The 16,424-nt window shown below is 45.1% G+C and overlaps 2 protein-coding genes and 1 long non-coding RNA gene across 4 annotated transcripts in view; 2 read left to right on the plus strand and 1 right to left on the minus strand.

Annotated features, from left to right (window-relative positions):
• The window catches only part of TMEM268 (transmembrane protein 268), a 231,986-nt gene that overhangs the window by 45,365 nt on the left and 170,197 nt on the right, over positions 1 to 16,424 (plus strand). The gene's annotated exons all lie outside the window — the stretch shown is intronic.
• TEX48 (testis expressed 48) lies at positions 1,973 to 6,152 on the minus strand. The gene is made up of 3 exons (XM_079112548.1): positions 6,064 to 6,152; positions 3,414 to 3,542; positions 1,973 to 2,342 (listed from the first exon to the last, which is right to left on the minus strand). The coding sequence occupies exons 1-3, from the start codon at positions 6,065 to 6,067 to the stop codon at positions 2,239 to 2,241; spliced, it is 237 nt and encodes a 78-aa protein (XP_078968674.1). The 5' UTR covers positions 6,068 to 6,152; the 3' UTR covers positions 1,973 to 2,238.
• On the plus strand, positions 5,631 to 8,165 carry LOC306645169. Its single transcript, XR_013759561.1, has 3 exons — positions 5,631 to 5,852; positions 6,491 to 6,596; positions 7,071 to 8,165. It is a non-coding gene; the product is annotated as an uncharacterized lncRNA (long non-coding RNA).

Genomic DNA, 16,424 nt, shown 5'->3' on the forward strand with positions numbered 1-16,424 from the left:
TGCTGCCGCCTCCCCTCCTGTCCTGGTGCTTGTGCTGCGGTGACAGAAACAACGTGCCCAGAGCTGGGCAGGAGATTCTCCCCATGTGACTGGATTGGGCTCACCCGATAATCAGGGCTTATCTCTGTCTCAAGGTCACTGGTTAGCAACCTTGACTGCATCTGCAGCTTTAATCCCCTTAGCAATGCTCCCAGGTCCCAGGGAGTAGGGTGAAGACATTTTTGGGAGGAGGAGCATTATTCTGTCTTTAGATACTTACACCAAGAAAATCAGCATGCAGTGGTGCACACCTCTAATCTCAGCTCTTGGGAGACTGAGGCAGGAGGATTGCAGGTCAAGGCAAGCCTGGGCAACTTAGCAAGACCCTGTCTCAAAATTTTAAAAAGGGCTAGGAATCAAAACTACACTAAGATTTTATTTCATGCCAACCAGAATGGCAATTATCAAAGACACAAATAATAAATATTGGCGAGGATGTGGGGAAAAAGGTCCACTCATACATTGCTGGTGGGACTGCAAATTAGTGCAGCCACTCTGGAAAGCAGTGTGGAGATTCCTCAGAAAACTTGGAATCATCATTTGACTCAGCTATCCCACTCCTTGGTATTTATCCCAAAGAACTAAAATCAGCATACTGTCATGACAGGGCCACTTCCATGTTTATAGGAGCACAATTCACAATAGCCAAGTTATGGAATCAGCCCAGATGCCCATCAATAGATGAACGGAACAAGAAAAGGTGGTAAATATACACAGTGGAGTTCTACTCAGCCATGAAGAAGAATGAGAATATGGCATTTGCTGGTAAATGGATGGAATTGGAGAGCATCACTGCGCGAAATAAGCCAGACTCAGAAAGTCAAGGGTTGAAAGTGTTCTCTCATATGTGGAAGCTAAAGCAAAATAAGGGAAAAGGCTGTGGTGGTGGTGTGCGGGGGGGGGGGGGGGGGGGGTAGGATCAGATGTCATGAATGCCCCAGGAAGGTCAGTGCAGACGAAGGTGGAAAATGGAGGGAGAACAGGAGCAGGGAGGACACGGGACGAATGGAACCAAATCGTGTTCCCTGCACGCATGATGTACCACGGGGAGCTTTGCCCTTACATGGAGAGTACCAATCAAATAGACAAATGAGAGAAAGGAAGGTCAGTAGAGTCAGCCAAGGAGACTCGGGGAGGAAGGTTGGCAGGGGCAGTAGAGGGGGAACGGGACTGAAATCAACGCCAAGCACACGTGATTTTGTCAAAATGAACCCAACTCCTATGTATAACTCTAATGCTCTAATAGAGAAAAAAAAATTAAAAAGGCTGGGGATGCAGCTCTGGTGGGGCACTTGCCCAGCGTGCATGAGGTCCTGGGTTCAATTCCCCATACTGCCAAAAAAAAAAAAAAAGTAATTCCCAATTCAGACATTAAGGAAGCAAACAACAAGGTAACTAAAAGAATGTATAAGCTAAAACAGAAATAGAATATAAACAAGTAGGTCTAATTAGTTAAAAAAAATGAAAACAATTAACAAAATAGAAGGAGTTGAGAAAACCTGCAGCAGACGTGGCCTCCACCAGGGGGTCTGACCAGCCACTCCCCCGGGGACCCCAGGCAGCACAAGCAATTCTTGGATTAGATCCCAGACTAATGGGGTGGGGGGCAACTGGTGACATTTGAGTAGTATTGTATCAATGTTCAATTTGCTGTTCGGTAGTTCTGTAAAAAGATCTTGTTTTCAGGAAATGTACATTGAAACTTTTCAGGGCATGATGACTCTCCTCCAGTGACTTGGAAAAACCTGGAAAGGGGGAAAGGACAAAGACGGTGGGGACAATTTAAGCAACTGGTGAACCGGGTGAAAGGGAAACGGATTCTTCCTATCAGTTTTGTGACTTTTCCGTATATTTGAAACTATTTCAAAAGCTAGCCAAAAGGTTGAAAATTCTTAGGTTAGTTAGATGTGACAATATATTTAACAATGATGTCTGAAGGTGACACTCCCTGGCCCAGGGGTAGAAGAGAGGAGGGACACGTCCTCTGCTGCAACCAAGGTTTTTATTTGGTGACAACTCCTCCCCTGTGGCTGTTTCAGGGGCTGAAGCTACTTGGTCAGATGGCACAGGGGGGCTCAGACATCTTCTCCTCCTGCAGGGGAGTTTCCAAATCAGTCTTCATGACTCCTGCCCACCGCCCTCTTCCTCACGGGGACCCTCCAGCAGCTTGAAGACTGGGGTGCCCCCTGACTAGAAGGCTCAGGGTCGCCCGATGAGGCAGGACTGGAAGGGCCACTGCTCGTGGCTGTAGCGGTTTAGGTTTCTCTTGTAAAATCCTCTTTGAAAGTCTGGGACATTCAGTTCTGAAAAGAGAGAGGAGAACAGTATGCTGAGCGAGGGCCTTTTGGTTAGGCTTGGACGAACTGTCCTGGTCATTTGCATCCCTCTCCAGTCTTTCCTCAGATTCCCGAGTCCCCTGGGAGCCAAAGACCTGAGCCTAGGAGTTTCTGGCGACAGGTCTGGGACTGAATTACTTGGTGGACCCCATGACAGTAGAGGGTCTTGCTAAACGCAGTGGCATAGACAGTAGGGGACTTGGGTCCACCCTGCCTTGGGTGCTAACACCATCCCCTGTGGGTTTGTGGAAAGTCTCTTCTCTCTGTGGGCCTCAGCCTGTTGGGGTGGGGAGGACAGAAGGAAGGGTGTGTGAGCTAGTGGGATCCCTAGCTCCTCACCCTTGATTCAGGTAAGCAGGTCTCCTTTAGTGTTTTATAGGAGGAATTCACCTGGAGTGTGATTTGGTTTGCAAGGAGGTTTGACTGATAGGATGGGTCCGGGTGACCCTCAGCTCTTGACCATCTGCCCCGGGGCAGCTGTGTGCTCTGTGAGGACACCTGGGCACAGGTGCTGCCCAGCAACATGGCTGCATTTCTTCTTCCTGCTTTGCGCCCCAGTCCTATATAGGACATCTGTCCTTCCATGACCCAGAGACGGTTGCCCTGACTGAACTGTGCTCGGTCCACAAGCGTTCTCTGTTCTTCATTCACACAGCTGGCTGGGTTTGGGGGAACAACAGAGCAAAGCCTATGGGGCCCTGTCCTCCTGGAACTTGGTCTCTCGCCTGAAGTCGACATTAAGGGAACAGTCACACAAGAAGCACATAGGAGATGCTGCACAAGGTCTCAGAAGAAGGAATGGATGTGCACTGTGTCCCCTCCTCCTTGACTGCTTCTCCCCAGGGAATTCTTAGCCTAAAGATTGTGGAGTAAGATCTCAGAGCCCTAGACTCTCCTCACTGTGCTCTGGACCACAGCTTCCTGGTGGGCGTGGTCACTCTCTCTGCATCCCACTTAGCTTAGGTCAGAAAGTCACAGGGCCAGGTTATCAGGACCTCTTTCCCAGAAGTCTGTGTTAGGATCCCAGTTGGGACTCACCTTCAAACTCGCTGCTGCTGGAGGAAGATTTCTTCTGTGTATTGAGCAGTCTTCCTATAATCGAGGGGGAGGATGTGCTAGTGTGCTTGGGATTTTGCCTGTTGAGCTCACTCTTCTGAAGCTTCAAACCTGTCAATGACAGTTCCACAAGGTCACATGGGAGCTCCATTGAGTCAGAGAAGTGAAGGCACTTGGCCAACTCTGAAGCAGCACGTGGGAGTGAGTGGGCATGCTGGGGTGGTGGGAGTCTGTGTCTACCTCCTCCTCTGCTTTGAGGGCAGCCCCTTGTAAGTAAGTACATGCTAGATAAGTAAGTATGTGCTAGATTAAAAATATGTGTTCATTTTAAACACACACTTTTTAGCTGGGCAGGGTGGTGCACACCTATAATCTCAGTTACTTGGAAGCTGAGGGAGGAGGATTGCAAGTTTATGGCCAGATTGGGCAATTTAGTGAGGTTCTTTAAAAAAAAAAGTGTGTGGCTGGGGGGCTGGGGATGTAACCGAATGGTAGAGCACCCCTGGCTTTGATCCCCAGTACTGCAAAAAAAAAAAGAAAAAAAGAAAGAAAAAAGAACCTCCCCCCATTTACATTTTTTCTGTTTGTAAAAATATGCATGCCTGTTATAACTTTTCATGTTGGGAAATATTTACTCTGAAATGCCCCAAATGCCTCTCCTCCCAGATAGTCCCAGTTTTTTTTCCTATGAATGTTTTTACATAGCTCATTACATCCTATTTATTATATATGCATTTTATTTTTTCTTATATGTCATATCTAAAACATTTTTCTCATATCACTAAATTTTTAGAAAATAATGGTTGTCTAATGTGTTAGGTTATGGATGACTTGAAGTCGATTTAACCAATGTTTTACTGTTGGATGTTTAGACTCTTCAAAATTTGCTGTCATAAAGACTGTTGCTTATAAGGCATGGGCTGTGTATACTTCTAGAGGTGTAACAGAAATTTGTCAACAGACTGAGCTCTGTTGTGACAGGGTATTCCGCTGTCAATTACTAGCTGCACATCTTGAACAGATTGCTCTGCCTTTGTTCATGCCTGCAAACTGGTTTGTTTGTTTTGGATAATAATCCACTTCTTAGCGTGACTTTGCAGAATAAATAATATTCTTTTCCTAGTAGCATGGGACCCTGCAGCAGCAGGGGTTCCTCAGATTGCAGCTGGGTGTCTAGACAGTACTTTGCATGTGATTATTATTTTGGGAAAAGGCACTGGCGGTATTAAGGTTCTTGCTTTTTATTGGGAATCTATTTCCAAAAGAAGTCTTTTAAAAGCCCTCACCTATGGATTTCTGGCAAAATATGTCCTTAGAATCTTTTCTTGCCATGATACTGTCCCCCTCTCAGTGAGATGATGGCAGATTACTGGTACACCCTGTCCCATCAAGGATTCATCAGTCTTAGCTTTGCCTGAGCTGGATAATGATTTTTTTTTTCCTGTCCAACATTGTTGATTTTGACCCCTTCTTTGCTATGACCTTTTGTCCTGGATCATCAAGATGGATGTGATTACAAATTGAAGGCCAGGGTACCTTCTCTGTTTCTCTCTCTTCCCTTAATATGGTAGCTGAGTAAGTCTTGTGTTCCAGATAGCTAAAGATGGAGAAGGAATGTTTTATGTGTCCTAGGCTTAGCATGAATAAGAAACAAACTTCCTTTTGTAAATCATTGAGATGTCAAGGCTTATTTGTTTTAACAGCAGACCCTATCCTAATCTAACTGGTTTCTATATAGTTATCATTTTTTGACTGCTTTGTGCCAGGCCTTATGCTAAGTGGTTATGCATATGCCTCATTTCACCCTCCCAATGATCCTGAAAATTAACAATGAATTATAGATATTCTCGTTTTAAGGTGAGAATAACTGAGCTTCAGAGTTGGCTAAGTGACTTGCCCAACTTTTGTGGCAGAGATGAGATTCAAACTAGTGTGTACAGACCCAAAGGTAGGGATCTTAACTACTATATTATCTTTAGCCTAGTGTTTCTTGAACTATAATGTACATTCAAATTTACCTGGAGATTATGTTAAAATGCAGGTTCTCATTCAGTAGGTCTGGAACAGGGTCTGAAAATGATTCTAACAAGCCCCTAACAAGGTGATGCTGATATTGCAGGCCCATGGACCACAAGAATTTAATTGTCTTGTTTATTGATTTGAGAACGAATGCACTTTATCTCCATCTCATTTTAGGTTGGAAATATCCATCAAAAGATGTGGAAAACCCAGGGGTATCTCAGCAGGAGGACAATGAGCAAGCAGAGGTCTCAGGAGGCCAGGCATTGCTCTTTTCTGATACCTACCACCTGTTGATGGCTGATTCTCCTGGGTTTGACTGGGAACCTTACAGTCATCAATGACTTGGGGTTCCTGACAATCTCTGCAGCATAAACAGAAGATCTTCGAGGCCAGGTTCTGGTGGGTTGCTGTAGGAGGTAAAGGAATGGGGGCGTGGGTCCTGGGGTCTGAATTCCACATGCCCATTGGAAATTTACTGTGGTGAAGGTTGTATCAGGTCTGTGTCTCTCAAGGCATGATAATCCTCCCCTCCACAAATCATTGCTAACTTCCAACAGCCTGGAAGTTTCTCCTGAAGTCATTTATCCTATCCCATCCAAAATTTTCTTACCCATGGAAAGGAGTTTGAAGCCTTTACTCTGCCAGCTTTATCTGCAGGGTGCCTTGTTGAACCAGCCAATCTTGAATTGGAGCCCAGTTCTCTGGGCAGGGCTGTTTCCTGGATGAACATAAGACTGTAGCTGAAAAATGCCAGCCCTTTACCTATGCTCACACTCCAGCTAGGACCCACCACAGCCAAATCTTAGCTCATGCACAAGTGGGCAGAAAACGCTCAGGTTTTAGATAGAGTACATTCTTCCCCATTTCTAGAAGTATGTTCTGGGGCAGAATTCTTTATAAGCCTTGCTTTCATCATATGGAAAACGGGAATAGCAGTGCCTACTCTACAGAAGTAAAGGGTTAAATGTGGGCAAAATGACTCCCATGTAATAAGTGCTCAGTCAATGGACATTCCATTTCTTTCTCTTCCCTTCCAGAGCTCATTGCTTCCAAATTACCCCAACCCGTCCAGGTTCCTGTGGAAGCATATAGTCATGTAGGTTTAAATCCTGGTTTCGACACTAACTTGCTGCATGGTTTGGGGTAAGTTCATGCTTGTTGCTGTCTCGACTCCTCTGCAGAGATAAGAGGAAGTTAGGGTAGATGATGTCTTCAAGGATCTTTCTAGTACGGATGGCCTAAAAGTATAAGGTCTTATTCTAAACTCCCTTCTTTGTATATCAACTTTTCTAGAACTTCAGATGCTTCTTTTTTTTTGCTCTTCTTTCTATGGAAAAAATCTTCCTTTTAGGAAATTCTTTTCATGGTGTTGGTTAGGTGTCCCTCACCATTCCCAGTTCGCTACATGAGTTGCCTCTCTCATGAGCATCTGCTCCTCAAGTTTTCAGCTGCTGTGCCCTAGTCCCAGGCACCGTCATTCCTTGCCTGAATTATTTCAGTAGCTCCCTAACTCTTTTTCTATTCTTCCTATTTCTTTTACCCTTAATGATTCATACAAAAGCTGGGTAGTCCTGTTCAGATGCATCATGTCATACTTCTCAATATTTCCAATGACAGGAAGAAATGGACATGATAGGTGAAGAGATATAGTACTGAAGAAAGAAGTGGAAACTCTGAACTAGAATCAAATAGAAATTCTAGTTCTTAAAAAAACCAGTATCTGAAAGAAAAACACATTGAGTAAGATTAGCAGCATGTTGGAAAGCAGAAAAATGACCAGTGGACTTGAAAAAAGTTCAATAGAAATCACCCACACTGAAGCACAGAGTGTAATAAGATTTTAAAAGAATGAGAAGAGCAAGCAATAGTGACCTGAGGAATATTACCAAGTTAGCATACATGGATAATTGGACTCTCGGAAGGGGTGAGGGGACAGCAACTATTTTTTTGACAGATCTCTTCTAAATTCTGTTGGAAAAACATCAACACAGGTGCTTGGCAAACCCAAACATGAAAACCATAAAATGATACTTCAGTCTGAAAGTTAAAAACAAAAGGAAAAACCCTGAATCTTTAAAGCAACCAGAACTTAAAAAGAAATTAAAAAGGAAAATAGGACAAGAATTGCAGCTGATTTTGCACCAGAAACAATGCAAGCTAGAAGACAATGGAATAACGCCTTTGAATCCAGAAAGAAAAAAAAAAAAAAAAAAAAAGGAGTACTCCATATTTATTGGAAATATGCTTTAATCCTTAAAGTGAAATGAAGATATTTTAAAATAAAAAGGATTGGGGATGTAGCTTGATGGTCAAGCACCTGCCTAGTGTGTGCAAAGTCCTGGGTCTGATCCCTACACGACAAGAAAAAAAGTTAAAAATAAGGAAAAGGAATTTGTTCTTCAGAAGCTCCAAATTACAAAGGATGCTTCAAATTAGAAGGAAAGTATTGTGAGATGGAAATATATATCTACCTAAAGTGATGAAAATGAAATTGTAAACATATGGGAGTAAATGCCCAAGATATTTTTCTCTTAATGACCACACCCCCCACCCCCACCAAACTTTCTCAAACTCTTCAGAAGAAAATCCAAAGTTCTTACTTGGTTCTTAAGGTGCTCTGTATTCTCACTGCAGCTCTTTCCTCGCCCCCCCTCAACTGCCACCACTGACTCCACCTGCAATCCCTGCTACCAACCCGGGCACTGCTGCCATCCCAAGCACATGATGTTTCTTGCTGATTTGAAAACACACGAAGTTCTGAACTCAGGAGTTTGTGGTGATTTTACCCTCTGTCAGGAACGCTGTTCCTTAAGTAGCTGAAAAAATGTTCCTTTTTTTTACCTTCAAGATTTTGCTTGAGAGTGACTTTTTCTAGTGAGGCTTTCTTTATCCACTGCCTTTAAAATTGTATCCCTCACCCAGCACTTACAGATCTCCTTCCCATGTACTTTTCTGTCATTTTCTAGCACTATTGAGTCCATTTATTTCCTAGGGTTTGCTTCCTTTCATTATTACATCATAAGTCACATGGGGTCCCAGATTTCATCTGTTTTGTTTATTGCTTTGTTCTCAGGGTCTATAATAACATCACCTAGCAGAGTATAGACAGGCAATAAATTTTGATTTTTTTTTTTTTTTTTATGGTGCTGGGGATTAAACCAGGGCCTAGCACTTGCTAAACAAGTGCTTTATAATGGGCTAAATTTGCAGCCCAATAAATGTTAGTTGAATGAAGCAGCATTTGCAGACACTGGTGGCAGTATCAAGTTGGGTGGTAACTTTTGTTCCAGGAGCATCACAGCCTGTAGGACACAGCCTACTGCGCGACTCCGATGGTTTTGTGAATCAGCTATAGTTCTGCTCTGTCTACTGGTTGAACTAGGTTCCCTTCCTGTCCACTGCAAACCCACCTTCCCTATTTTGCAGAGTGATTCTTTTCTTCACTTTGTCTCCAGATCCAGAAATCCGCCAGCCTCCTATCTTCCTCCCACTTTGATCAGTCTTTACTTGACTTTGCAGAGAACTTCAGTCTCTTGGCTACCATCCACCACTATTTCCCTCACCATAGCCAAAGTCACCATCACCGCTCACCTGGACCCCTGTCAACACTTCCCCATCGGCTTGTTTGCCTCCACCTAAAGCCAGTGGCCAAAATGTAAATCCATCATGGCAGTCCTGCCTCAGATCCTTCAGGGCTTCCCAGGTCTGCAGAGCCAACTGCTTTTGGGATCCCACTGCTTTTGGGATCCCACTGCCAAGCTCTTCATCCGAACTTCTGGTTTCACTCTCTAGCCCCCTCGCCTGTCACCGAAGGATTCTGTTCACACGCTGTTCCCTGCACCCAGGCTGTGCTCAGCTCACTCCTAGACTCATCAAACATCAAGGCTCAGCCCAGGGCCTACAGGAAGCTGCCTCGTACTCCTGGGATGAGTTCGGGACCTCTCCCACAACAACCCCACCCCGCCACCATATTTTCCTATGTCACAGTCACTTATTGTACAGTGAATGCTTGACTCAGTGTCAATGTTGCATGACTGCTCCATGGAAACATTGTAACTCCCATTTAGTTGTCAACGATCTGGATGGTAGTCCATGAGCTTTTCTCATTTCCTTAGCATGTTTTCATTGAGAACCTACTATGTGCTAGGTAAAGTTTGGTGCTGGAGATACAGAAGTGAATGAAATTCAAGGTAGACAAATATACCCTCACAGGGAGGCAGGGATGGTGGCTTTTGTTTTTCTATTCGTCTTTATATTCCCTACACTTTATATTCCCCAGAGCTGGGCACAGAACAGGTACTATACGGTATTTGCTGAATGAACTCATGAGCCTTCTCTGACTGTTGGATAGATCTCTCTCCCCTTCAGTTGCTCTTTAACCTCCTGCTCATAAGCTGTTCCTTGTGGTTGGGTGCAGTAGTAGGCTAGGCACACACAGACGTCACCCTGTGTGGGATCCTTTAAGTAGATGTTGAGCTCTCTTTAATGAATTTATTTTCCAGGATTTACAAATAGAACTTTATAACAGGCAGTTGGATATTTGGTTTTGGAGATGCACCATTTAGCAAATATCCTTGCTGTTAATCTGCTTGATCTTCTGCTAATTTGCTTTAGCAGAAGCAATTTTCTTCATCCACAAATGTGCCTCACGGGGTTGCTTTGTTCTGGATCGCTGTGCTTGCTGGGGTGGAAGGAAGTGCTTCACAGGCCAAGAGTGGCATCATGCGCCCCCCAGGCCAAGCCTCCTTAGGTTGGCCCTGAGAAGTAGGCCTGGAGTTCTGGTAGACCTGTGACCCGTTGTAGGAAGGACATGGCTAAAATGTTGACTTGTCCTCCAAAACCTTCATGAGCACATGCTCTGTCTTAAAACAAGGCCCCTTCTCTTAGCCTGCATCCTGGTCTGTGATTTCCAGGTCATTGATGATATGGCCTCTTCAGGCTCTGCTTGGCTAAGGGATTCAAGACTCTGTGCTGTGCCTGAGTACAAATTTTTAATCAATGGCAGTGAACCCTTTCCTGTTGATCCTGGTCCCCTCTACATTAAAGCTATCACTTCTTTCTGGAAAAATTCCTCCTTCATATACACCATTCCACTCTATGTACTCTTCTGCACTTATTTTGATAAATAGCAAAATTTCACTAAATGGCTTAGAATTACCATGACCATTATGAAAAACTTTTGATGTTAAAAAAAAAAAAAAAAAAAAAAAGAGATTTGGGCTGGGGTTGCGGCTCAGTGGGAGAGCATTCACTAGCATGGGTGAGGCACTGGGTTTGATCCTCAGCACCATATTTAAAAAAATAAAGGTATTGTGTCCATCTACAACTAAAAAAATGTTGAAGAAAATGAGATTTAAGAGGGTCTCTAAAAAAGAAAGAAGAAACAAAACAAAAAACACTGAATGCTTAATTCTGGGTTTCTTTAATTGGCATGCTCTGGCCTCAGCAGGTAAAATAATAAAGTTCCTACACCTACTCAAACCTTGAAATCTACTTTCTTTGCCTCTTTCTTTCTCTCTCCACCCAACTTTTTTTTTACCACCCACTTATACTTCCCCTACACCCTCCTCTGGCTAACTAAATACTTTCTTCAGGGGGGCTTTTTCTAGAAAAGAACAGGCCTAAAGCACTGTATGCCCTAAAATTCCTACACCAGAAGGTGAATCCAGAGAGGCTGGGTTTAAACCTGAAGTGAGACTTGAGTGCAAATATTTAGAATCTTTCCAAGCTGCAAAAGGACAGACGTTTCTGTGCAATTCAGAAGTCTGTTACTAATTGTCCTGGACTGGTGTATTTGTAATAAGAAGTAAGAAGTTCCTGTAACTGTTGGCCTTCAGCAATGTGGATAAGTGTTTAAAAATGGCAGAATGGAAAAGACCAGAATATTTAAATAATCCACTTAGGCACATTAAAAAAAAAAAAAAAAAAACTTCAGAAGGGAAGAAAAATAGGAAACACACCACATAAAACTATTTTGAAAACCTTTCTCTTAGGGGCAAAAATTCACACACACACACACACACACACACACACACACACACACACACACACACACAGTGAAGAAGAACCAATGGGATACTTGAAGGGTTTCAGAACCCTTTAGAAAAATATTCTGGGGTAGACCAAGCCTTGAGTAAAGGAAGTCTTCCTTTCTTTTTTCCTTGCAAAGGATTCAGGCCTGAAATAACAGACTTAGAAAAAAATAAGTTGGAGTGGGAAACATCAGTGTTGCTATCTGATCATTTTCAGTCCTCAAATATTAACTAGAATTCAAAATAGTCTTGTGGTTTCCTGCATAAAGCATCTGACGCCTGAAATCAAAACAGGACCAGAGCTCCTCTGTTGTTGGAGAATGTGCAATCTCAGCATAAGGACGCTGGTGTTTACTGTGGGCAGAAAGGTCATTGAAGGGACGATTCTCCAGTCAGAAGGACAGTTGCCCACATCTGTCCAGTGGCGTCTGAGGAGACCTTAGCACTCAACGCCTCTCTGACCCTCCTCCCAACTCCCCAGGGGGATTGTCTACGACATGGGTGGACAGGGATACATGTATGGCAGCTTATGTGGAAACCCAACTCTCCAGTGCCACCTGGGGCCAAGACTCACTGTCCTGCATGGAATGCTTAGCTCATTCCAAATGAATGGCTCCCCAGCCCTGTTCAGTGGATGATGGCTTCTTGCATGGTCGGAAGGAATAAGACACTTACTAGACTGTACCTACTGATGGGTGGAATGGACCTGGGACAGGGTGTTGGACCCCAGGGTGCTCATTCCCTGGGTGACCTCGTCAGTAGCACAGCCCACCCCCTGGGGAACAACTGAACCACTTAAAATACTTAACTCAAGAGACTGTGGCTGATAGACCCCCTTTGGATTTAATTTTGGCCAACAAGGGAGTCTGCACCAGGGCTGATGCTCCATGATGCACCTGCGCTACTGCCTGGGTGAAGGTAATCCATGTCTCAGCCAAAGGAACAGGTAGCCTGTCTCTCTAAAGCAGAGTCATGCCCGGGGCACCCTGGTGGCCGTTCCAGAGAGACTTTCAGATCCTCCTGAAAATATCTAGATGATCATAGATTGCTTCCTGTCACTCGGTATCTCTGTTGTCTAGAGTCAAATGCTTTCAGGCAGCCTCTAGTCCAATGGATGGTGCGGCAAGTGATCCGAAGACCAAAAGAAGAAGGGGTCAGGCAGATGCACACTCAGCCGGAAATTGGACCTCTGTGAACCCGACAAGGCAACTGCGTTTTCAGGGAAGACGGGGACAGTGGTGAAGATCTAGACAGCCTGGAGAATTCTCCCTGCAGACGTGGTAGAGGGAGGAGCAAGAGGTGGAGACTGAGTACAGAGAGCAGCGCCCACATTCCTGGGCAAAGACGGAGTGCCCTGTACCGAGGACGGCAGGTTGTCGGCACAGGCTGTGTTGCACCCATGCGACCATCGATGACACGTTGCCACACGACCCAGCTCCTGGAAGGGAGAGGGGCATGCTGGCAGCCACACTTCCTGGTGGAAGGGCCGCAGCAGGAGCACCCCCGCCTCTGGCGCATCAGCAGCCCAGGCGCTCAGCACCTGCCCACCCTGTGTCCAGAGGCCCTGCACACAGGCCAGCACCCTGTGTTTCAGCAGAAGTATGTCCTGGTTCTCTCTCACACTCGAAAGGGAGGTTTCTTGCTCTAAAGCAGCTTAGGTTTGTACAAGAAATGCAAGTTTCAACCACCTCCACCCCGTCTCTTACATGCACACGGGCTTATCAGCACTGTGTTTTGTGACTGGCTTTTTTCATTTAAAAATGGATCCAGTAGTGGGGACTCCACGTGGAGGTTTGTCTGGATCCAGGGCTGAGGCTCCCGCCACATCTTTACCGGGTAACTTCACAGGAAAGGGGAGAATAGGACCACTTTCTCCCGAGTGTTGAGAGCAGAGAATCTTCGACTTTTGGCCCCTCTTCAGAAATGGACATGCTCTTAGGGAAAGCAGTGAGACAGTTATGGGCACATTCTTTGGGGCGTAATTCTTGAAGACCTACTTATTAGGAGAACAATTTAGAAGAATTTATAACCCCTGCAAACCTCGGTTTTCTGATCTGTGAAATGGCAGAATAATAGAATCTACAGCAAGAGGTGCTCGTGAGGACTAATGGATGCTGTAAGGTGCCTAGCACAGCCTTCCGGAATGTTGGGAAGGCTTAGTAAATACAAATGGCGATGTGGATGCTGAAGGCCCCCTGGGGGGACGTGGGGGAAGAGTGGGAAGTTTCCTGCACTACCAGTGCCTGCCTCTAGATGGAAGCAGGAGTCAAAGAAAAGGCCCTGGGGTTGATCCCAGTGGGCTGTGAGCTGATAATGACCAGAACAAGCAAGGTCAATGGGGCCCAGCAGGAAGGCTTCTGGAGCTGGGGAGCCCTCTGGGCACAGGAGAGGAGACTGGGACCAAGAGAATGAAAGGGTCAAGGCACCCGAGGGGCGGTGTCTGCTTTCTAGTGAAATGAGTAGGCTCCAGGAGAGGCGGGGGACATGGCTTCTTCCAGTGCAGAAAGACAACCCCTCCCACGTGCGTCTAACCTGGGAGCCTCACTCACCTGCTGCTGGCAGAGTGGACAGGAGGCTGTCTGTGATGTCACAGAGCCGGGAACCAGGGAATGCTGGAGCCAGGGGTGTCTGGACTGGACCACAGCGGCGGGGTGGAGGGAAGACGTCCACTGACCCTGTCTCCAGAATGTTAGGTTGTCCATCATGTGTTCATCGGGATACCTGAACATAAGTCCTGGTGTCTCTTGTGCAAGCATTTTGAGGGCCCTGGGCCAGAAGCGGGTGGTACAACACTGGACTTAGAAGGCCTGGGACACCTCTGCCTCCCTTCACCCTCTGAGTGGTAATCTTGGTATAATGACTCCACGCCTTGATTTCTCCCTCTGCAAAATGGGAATAATCACAATTTTGTGTGCTCTATGTACTTTTTGGATTTAGTGAGATCAGGTCAATGAACCACATGGTACCTAGTTATAGTAATCCCTCCAAGCAAGGGAAGTTGCTAAACGTATGTGGAAAAATAAAGTCACGTTCCTTCCCAGTCTGTCTTTCAGAAAAAGGGAAATTGCTTTCTAGTGGAGTCCTGACAAAATCTCTCACCCTGTGGGACACTCAATTCCTTTATTTAGGACAACCCAGTACTATTTTAGGGAAGTCAAATTAGGTTAAAATATTTTCTGTCAATGCTACCTTTGGAGACTTATAGAGGTCACTGAAACAACAGAAACAGAGAAAAACAGATTCATCTCTGTTTTGGAGACTTCAGTGAGTGGGGCGGTGGGGAGGGTGATGTAAACTCACCACCATAGATGCTGGTTGTGGGTAGCACAGCTTTCAAAAGCTGGCTTGGAGAGCACACTTACCTTAAGTCGTACTATGGAAGATTCTCAATCTGGCTGCAGATGTGGTCCTCTTGGGGCATTATTAAAACTAAGAACACTGGGTGCCTAATCCCGGAGAAATTTAGAATCCTGGGGAGAGGCTGGAGCCTGGGCAGCAGTATTTTTACAAAGCTTTGCAGGCAATACTGTGTGTCCATCAAGAACCCCTAACGTACATTGTTGAGTCCTCATTATACCCTTAGGAGGTGGCTCCCAGCCCAAGCCTACTGGTCAAAATCCCTAAAGGAGTTTTAGAAAACCCCAGTCCTAGTACTCAAGTAAAATCACTATATATGCATTTTGTGTGTGTGTGTGTGTGTGTGTGTGTGTGTGTGTGTATGTGCATGGGGTAGGGGACAAGGATCAAGGTGTTGGCAGATTTAAAAACTTCCCCACAGCCAGCACTAAGGACTATTGACTCACAGAGTAAATTTTTAAAAAAATTCTACATCTTGATATTATATGAATAGATCTTTTTAACTTGGGATAAACTTTTTATGGATAGTATTTTGTATGAACTCAAGAGGACTATTTTTCAAATAATTTATACATGAAGATAATTGGCCCTGGAAACCTGAGTTAGATGCAAGGTATGGACATAATGATGTCCAAGATGCGTGTGAAGCGTTTGAATGGAATTGCTGAAGAGTGTGGAGACTGGGCTGGCAATAGTTTCAAATCCATGCATTTCATATAACATGCCACCGTGAATACATATCATACACGAATCCTTCTAAGCTGATGCTTTGGTTGCAACACACTGAATATTTACATATTCGAGTTGATGAAAATACTTTTAAAAAGTCTTTGCATGAGGAACCGAGGGTTGCCATTCAAGTGTGTGCGGGTGCTGCTTCCTTCCATTGGGGCTTGGCACAGAAGACTAGTCGGCCGGTTCCTCTACGGATTTCTGGTTTAAAGAAAGAATAGAGAAATCTTGAGCTGAGGCCGTGGCTAAGATGAGTGGGTGACTTTCGAGTCTGGTGAGTTAAGAGCACGTGAACTCTGGGCACAGAATGGCTGCGTGACTCTGGCCATAGCCATCGACTCTCTAATCCTCAGTTTCCTTACCATTAGAATGGGAATAATAACAGAGGTGATGTGAGGGACCAATCAGACCATGCATGAAAAGTGTAAAAGCAGTGCCTGGTATGGAGGAAACCCTCCATAAACATTTTTCTTACTCCTGCAGCACCAGATTGCTGGTCTACCCTGGTGCTCAGCCTGAAGGAGGAATCTGGGCTGACGCCTCTGGGGCTTCCACAGCTGTGGATGTGAAGTTAGGAAATTTGGAAAGAGGAACCAATTTTAGATGAGAAATTTAGATTTTTTTGACACCTATATTTTGAAATAATTATAGTCGACCAAGGGTTTCAAAGAAAGGTACAGAGAGGGCCCATGACACCCTCCCCCAGCCTCCCCCAAGGTCACACCTTGTCTCACTCAACCACAACATCAAAACCGGAAAAACAACCTGGGCGTATTCTACAGGACGCACTCAGAATCCTCATCTGCGTGTGGATGTGTGGGTGGGCGTGCGAAGCCACGTGCTATGTGGT

The sequence above is a fragment of the Sciurus vulgaris genome (genome assembly GCF_902686455.1).
Source record: "Sciurus vulgaris genome assembly, chromosome: 15".
NCBI lineage: Eukaryota > Metazoa > Chordata > Mammalia > Rodentia > Sciuridae > Sciurus > Sciurus vulgaris.